The 7,153-nt window shown below is 45.6% G+C and overlaps 1 protein-coding gene across 9 annotated transcripts in view; it reads left to right on the top strand.

Annotated features, from left to right (window-relative positions):
- Positions 1–2,077: 2,077 nt before the first annotated feature.
- The window catches only part of TAFA5 (TAFA chemokine like family member 5), a 406,890-nt gene continuing 401,814 nt past the window's right edge, over positions 2,078–7,153 (top strand). For 2 of the 9 annotated variants that reach the window (XR_008448196.1, XR_008448195.1), the window contains exon 1: positions 2,085–2,539. Coding sequence is in view for 1 of the 9 variants with exons in the window: in XM_054056431.1 (XP_053912406.1) it covers positions 2,428–2,539 (112 nt within the window). In the remaining 8 variants the exon portion in view is untranslated. Of the gene's footprint in view, positions 2,540–7,153 lie in introns of all 9 variants that reach the window. The other 7 variants (XR_008448197.1, XM_054056431.1, XR_008448191.1 and 4 more) reach the window with 6 other exon arrangements.

Genomic DNA, 7,153 nt, shown 5'->3' with positions numbered 1-7,153 from the left:
TACCCAAGTGACAGTTAAAAGCTTCATCTCTGTGAAGCACACCTGAACACATCAACCTACAGCCCTACCGGTTCAGGGTGCAAACTACTCTGTTAGAAAATCAGGTCATTAAAGAGATCACATTGTTGAGATCCACGTGGTGCAAACCTGAACTTAGTTCCAAGTAGCTAGTCAAGTGCAGCTGTACTAAAACAGTTCCTCCAGTCCTGCCTTGTAAATAATTCATAATTCATCCCCAGTTTTAAAGTCCAGATATTTAAGTGACAAACAATCAGACAAGCCTGGGGCTACTGAAGGAACATGGACTACTTTTTCATGGCGTTTTCATTATGCAAGCAAAACACAGGAGGATACGACTGGGACATTTTGAAACCGAGCTCTTCTTCTAGTCTGCCAGTCCTGCCTGTACTCAGAACGTGACTACCTTCTGCAGAACTTAAAATATTAATTTGAGGACATTGCTATGGAGACTCAGAATGGAAAAGCACAACTACCCAGTGCCTCTTAAAACATTCAGGGCTTTATTATCACAATTAAAGGCTACTGGGGCACATGTGGACCAGGTACCTCTGAACTGGGTTTCACATTCATGTGTCCCTGACACTACAGCGACAGCAACTGCGTGCCAGCAGACCCTGTAAGGACCACAGATGAATACTGAAGAAGGAATGTTTCCATTAGCACCTCAGGCTGTGTCTAGCCAGAATACACCGTGGAGACTTCGCGCTGCGCCGCACAGGTGAGGGGGCGGGAAGAGGTTCCCGGGCCCCTTCTTCTGCGGGCACCCCATCCCAGCCAAGAGCGCAGCCTCCCAAAGGGGGCTCAGCTGACCCCTTTCCCTTCCCTTTCCTTTCCTTTTCCCTTTCCCTTTCCCTCTTTCCCCCTTTCCTTCCCTTTCCCTCTTCCCCCTTTCCTTCCCTTTCCCTCTTCCTCCTTTCCTCCACTTTCCCTCTTCCTCTCCCTTTCCCTCTCCCCCTTTCTTTCCCTTTCCCTCTCCCCCCTTTCTTTCCCTTTCCCTCTCCCCCCTTTCTTTCCCTTTCCCCTTTCCCCTTCTTTCCCTTTCCCTCTCCCCCTTCCTTCCCTTCCCTCTTCCCCTTTCCTTCCCTTTCCCTCTCCCCCTTCCTTTCTCTTTCCCTCTCCCCCTTCCTTTCTCTTTCCCTCTCCCCTTTCTTTCCCTTTCCCCTCTTTCCCCCTTTCTTTCCCTTTCCCTCTCCCTTTCCCTCTCCCTTTCCCTTTCCCCTTCCCTCTTCCCGCTTTCCCTCTTTCCCCCTTTCCTTCCCTCTCCTTCTTTCCCCCTTTCTCTCCCTCTCCCTCTTTCCCCGTTTCTTTCCCCTTCCTTCTTTCCCCCTTTCCTCCTTTCCCTCTTCCCCTTCCCCTCGGCGCCGAAGCCCGTGGTGGCCGGCACCGCCTCTGCCCCCGCAGAGCCCCCTCGCTCGCCGCTCCTCGCCGGCTCCGACCCGCACACACGGCGAGGCCGGGAGCCGCCGCAGCGGGCAGAGTCGCCCCGCGGCTCCTCCTCCGCGGTCCGAGGCGCCGCTCGCCGTGTGGCAGCGGGAGGGTAGCGCAGGTGCGGGGCGATGCCTGCCGGGGGCGGGGGCGCTCGGGGACGCGCAGGTGGCGCGGAGCCGGGGGAAGGACCGCTCCGTACGCTCTTCACCTGTGGGCGTTACCGCCGTCCCCCTCCTCCTCCTCCTTCTCTGTACTTGAAGGGCCGGCGCTGCTCTAGCGGCACAGCCTAAGAGCGGACCCGCCGCCGCCGACCCCTCGCGCCTCCGCCCCGTCGAGCCCGCGGGACCGGCCGGGAGGGGCGATCAGGCTGGACTCGCCGCGGGGCACGGGGCGCCTCTCTGCCCGGCGGGCAGCGCTGCCCCGCTACGCCGCCGCCCCCGGCCATCGCCGCGCTCCCCGGCGGGCGCGGGGCTCGGATCGCGCAGGAGCCTCCCCCGCGGGCGGGCGGCGGCCGCCGGGCTGCGCTCGCCCCTCCGTGCCCGCTGCCCTGCGGGTCGCCCCGAAGCGCCGGGCGCCTCCCCGGCCCCTGCCCGCGGGGGCGCGCCCGGGGCCGCGGGGGAAGGACGGAGAGCCGAGCAGCTTCCGCACGGTAAAGAAGAGAGGGAGACTCGCGCGCGGGACGCCTTCGAAGCTCGGCCCCGCGCCCCGAGCCCCGCCGAGCCCCGGCTCGCCAGGGCACCTCGGCCCGGCAGCGGGAGCAACGCTGGCAGCGCCCCGGTCCTGCGCGCTCTGAGAGCGGCTTCAGCTTTTTGCGTGGAAGATGATTCCTTCGGCGGGACCACGTTGTTGCTGACGAACCGTGGGGTCGTCGGAAGATGCCTTCCTTGAGGATTACACGTGGAGAAAGGCCATCGGTCGAGGGGAGAGCTGGCTGGTGAGGCTGTCTGACTTTCTCCCCCCGCCGGGGAAGCGGCTTCGATGGCTCCATCTCCCAGGAGAAGCAGCAGGAAAGATGCCAGCGCCTTGCCGAGCATGTCTTCAACTTTCTGGGCTATCATGATTCTGGCTAGTCTCCTAATCGCTTACTGCAGTAAGTACATATTTGTCCTGGTGCTTTTGCTGGGCGTGCATCCGCGCCGTTCCCGTCCGAGGTGGCGCTTCTGGCCAAGGCCGAGCTCTGGAGCTGGCAGGGAAGGTGCTGAGCCTCGGATCTGCCACCCCGGCGTGTCTGCCCCGCACCGCCGTGGGAGAGCAGGCGGGCGGTCATGCTGCCGCTCCTCAGGAGCGTGAGGTGTCCTTAGGCTGTAGATGCGGCGTTTGCAGTCCAAACAGAAACATCTCTGGGATTTTGGGAAGAAACTTTTTAGTGGTCGTAGGCATGACCTACTGTTCCCTGTTTATTATCAGCTTTCTCCCAGACTGCTCCCTCCACGTAGACTCTCCCACTCCCGTCGTGAACAGGAGTTGTTTTGCTTTAGGAAGCACGTACTTAATCAAGTGGCAGATGTCTTAACATCACTGGGATCATATGTGATCCTCTCACTGTGAAATTGCATTGGAACAAGCCCCGGCACTTCCTTAGCATAACCTCAGCAGTTTAGTAAACCCCTGCTATCAGTTTTACAGCTGCATCACAGGTTATCAGTGCAGTTCTGTATATTTTTTTTCAGGCTTGATAGATTGTCCATTAATCACCCTGAGTTGCAGATAAGGTGTCTGTAAGAATCAAGTACCTGGGCTATTAATACTTTTAAGGGTCTTTAATTTACCTTTTTTTTCCTTGCAAGAGTAATTTTCAAGCACTTCTGTAATATAAATATAGTTAATACCCATACTTCTGGGAAATGCAAGTTAGTCCATAGTACCACAGTGGGAATCTTTCAAAGAAGAAAACGCAGTTTCTATGCAATAATAATAAAAAAAATGTAAATTTTCAGGAGGGACCTGCACAACTTTGCCAAAATTAATCTAGATTTTCCCAATCTGAACTGATGTGGTCTATAATTTACCCATAGTGTGTACTCTTTTCATGAGCTGCAGCATAAAATACTTTGCACTAGGCTTGTTGTCTTGAGCAGTAAAGCTGTAGGTTATGATGAATAGGAGATAGATTCTGGTTTTCAGGAGTATGCCTACTGCATTTCTTAACCCTCTGTTCCGTTCCCTCCAACTGTACGATATTCTTGATTTTCTGTATGGTCTTTTTTTTTTTTTCTTCTGAAACAAGGTTGTAATTGGCTAAGAGAATCTTTTATTGACATTTTTTTTTGCATATCACAGTGACTCTTCATACTGAAAACACTGAAAGAGGCTTATTCCAGAAAGAATAAAGTATTTTATAATTTTTTGGTTTTGTAATTTAGCACATTTTGTGTTACACGCCTCATAAGAAATCATATCAAACGGGCCACACTTTTAAATAATCTAATAATGCCATATTCTGTGTGCTTATGTAGAGGGTACAGTAAACAACATGCTGAGATTTGAAAGAATTTATGTGCATACTGGAAATAAGTGACTCAGTTAATGCATATTACAGGATGAACAGTTCAAGCCTAAGGGAAATTGAGTTGGATGTTAGTTGTAGGAAATATTTTATTAAGTTTGTGCTAGAAATGTCTGGTGGTTCCCAGCCTTTTTATGAGCAGACACGAGTTCTTCTGTGCAGGTATCTTCTATCAGCGGAGTCTCAGAAAGAGTTAACTGGAAACTGACATCTTAAAAATTATTTATGTTCAATAGTGAGGGGCTTTATGATGTTTTGTTTTATGGAATGAAGTTGTCCTTGTGAATTGTTATATATTGTTCATTATTTGAACAATGCAAGTGTTAACACCAATTTCTGGTGTGCTTAAATGACCAATTTCTAATCAGTTGTCTCAGCCAATGTAGAAGGCGTTCCTCGAACATGTAGTACACTCTTCGTTCCGTATAATGCTGAAAATTACCATGCAGCTTAAAATATGCAGTGTCAAAACACTCCACCATTTATGTAATGTTTCACTGATTTGGCAACTGCAATTCCAAATGTTAATGAAGCACCATGAGTATTCGGTAGTGGTAGTATTTGAAATATTGCAACAAATTGTTTTTGCTCTGTGGAAAGGGTGAAGGTGTTTAAAAATCAAGGGGGATAAAAAAGGTGAGGCTATTTCTGGGTAAAGTAGTACTGCAAATTTTATAAATGCTTTTAAAAATCATCTAGGGCTTATTCAGCCTTTTTTTATTTTTTTTTTTCATCTGATACCTTAATTTTTAAGAAAACCAGAACTGGAAGGGTCTGGGAATGACTTATTTATGTTTTAAGAATACCAGCCTTGCCTTATTGCTTAGGAGGTAAAAGAAAAGAACTTGATGATGTAAGGTGTTCTGTATTTTTCCTCACACCTTATATTCAGATATATGGAAGTATACCAACTTAAATTCCTGAAAGCAAGCAGATTTTTCTAAAAAACAATAAAGGTGAATATATTATTAAGGTAATTATAAGAACCTCATATCTCATTATCTCTCACTTTATCTTTTTACTACATTCACATCAAACCCTGCAGCTCAAAAAAGAAAAAAAATCAGACTTTTTCAGTTTTTTCCATTTTTATAGCACTATAAATAAAACTTTTGATCTACATTGCTTATTTTCATGCTTAATCTGTTGGTCTGATAAAGCTTATTCCCGAGTCACTTGTACGAGTGTTGCTTCCCCTTCCCCTAAGTACTTTGTGAATCTTTGTTTCTGGAAATGTATTTGTTGTGCAATAGTCATCACTATTACTGGGAGCAACCAGTAAACACCATACTGTTAGTTCCACTTGGCAGATAAACTTAATTATAAAGCATGTTCAGGATGTATATGTGGAGTCCACTAGACTTTAAGTTATACTCTAATTTCTGAAGCCCAATTATGTTCTATTTGACATGGCAAAATGATAAACTGATGATTTTTTCTTTCTTAAGTGTTTAGATTATACTTAGGGATAGTGGCTCCATCCTATGGTGGAAGAGAAACCTGCATCAAATCAATTAGTTCAGTTGCTATAGTGATAAATATAATGTAATATTCTCCAACCGAAGAAAAATGGTCTGATTTAGTAGGTTCTCAACAGGAGAAGGCAAAATTGAAGTGGTAGAAATAGGCTGTTTGTAGTCCTTGGTGAGCCCACCAAGGAATTTGTTTACATAACAGAAGTATCAGTAAACGTTAAAACTGTCTTGGAAGGCTATCGTGGTAGAGGGTGACCACCTTCAATAGCAGTTCAGAGTTAAGAGTTGTGACATTTTCAGATCCCAGACATGTATTCACATGCTTGTTTAATGAACAGTAGTAGACCAGAGAGAAGTTCCTACGGTGCATTCTTTTACTGTTTTTATGTTGTAAACGTACATTCAGTTGGGTTTTTTCTCCCTCACAACTGGGATTGGGATTTGCATTTTTCCATGTTAGAAAGTTTGGTCAAATTAAGGAAGTTGTATATGGTATCACAACTGCATGCTACATCTGGAATCTAGATAACATACTTTTAATTCAGAATTATTTTTTAGTGCATTTATTCAGTTGGCTGTACTGTAAACACTGAGGTGCTTTTTGATGTGTAAATGGCGACTTTTTAAACAGCATATGATTCAGCTTTGGCAAAGTTCTGACTGTTATGAGCTTCTGGCTTTCCTTATTTCATACTGTTTTGTAAGCATAAAGAATAGAACATTAGACCCCTGTGGGGTTATGGATTCTGCTGTTCTGATAAGGCAACACTTCTAGAGGCAAGCAAATGTGTTTTTTTGAATGGAAACACCAAAACTGAATGGTACGCCAAAATGCAAAATATTTCCTGTAACTCTACAGTTCTGCATTATAAGTGCAAATTCTGTCAGTGATAATGGGAAGAGGAAATGTTCTCCTAATTCATTATTTCTTTTGCTTACAGAATATAAAGTAAGAACTTTGTAATGATGAAATACTGGTAGGGTATATTAAATGACTGCCTCTGCAGTCTACCATTTAAATCTGTGGAATCTGTTGAGCAGAAAAATCGAAAATTTAGCATAAATAAAAAAGTCCCTCAAAGATTTTGCGTGGTACCATGCCAAATGCAGATAATTCCTGTGAAAAATATTATCTTGGCCTCACCTTAGGCTGAGATCCTGTTCTTAAGTTTTGGGTGGACATTGCATATTTGAGAAATACCATTTCATTGTCCTGTTCTGGAATTGCTTTCTATGTAGAAGACAGACTACTATGGTCTCTAGGTCTTATTGTTCTCTTATGCTATTTGAGACTGACAGAAGTGATTACAATTAGCTGTGACTGTCATTCGTACACCTCTCCAACAGGAGCTACCATATCATCATGCATAGGCTCCTGAACAGCTGTTAGACGATAAATGGTCAGTGCTGATTTATGCTGGTTGTAAACAAGTAATCTCTGGATGAAGGCCTACAGCTCCCGTTACTGGCCATATATCATTCAGACCAATTTCTCTGTATTTTACAAATGAAAAGAGATAGATTTTTTTTTTTTTTAATCTGTCCAACTGATCTGTAATTTTATTACGTTTTCTGCAAGAATTACTGTGTTTGTATTTTTCGCAAACCCTACACACAGAATATTGAACAGCTGTCAGTATTGAAACTTTTTTCCCAGTCTAGTTTGTGTACAGGAATTAAAAATAATGCTTGTATGACATTGAATAAGAAGAGCAAGATATTA

Source organism: Cuculus canorus, chromosome 1, assembly GCF_017976375.1.
Source record: "Cuculus canorus isolate bCucCan1 chromosome 1, bCucCan1.pri, whole genome shotgun sequence".
NCBI classification, from domain to species: domain Eukaryota; kingdom Metazoa; phylum Chordata; class Aves; order Cuculiformes; family Cuculidae; genus Cuculus; species Cuculus canorus.
This window is presented reverse-complemented; position numbering and strand designations above follow the sequence as displayed.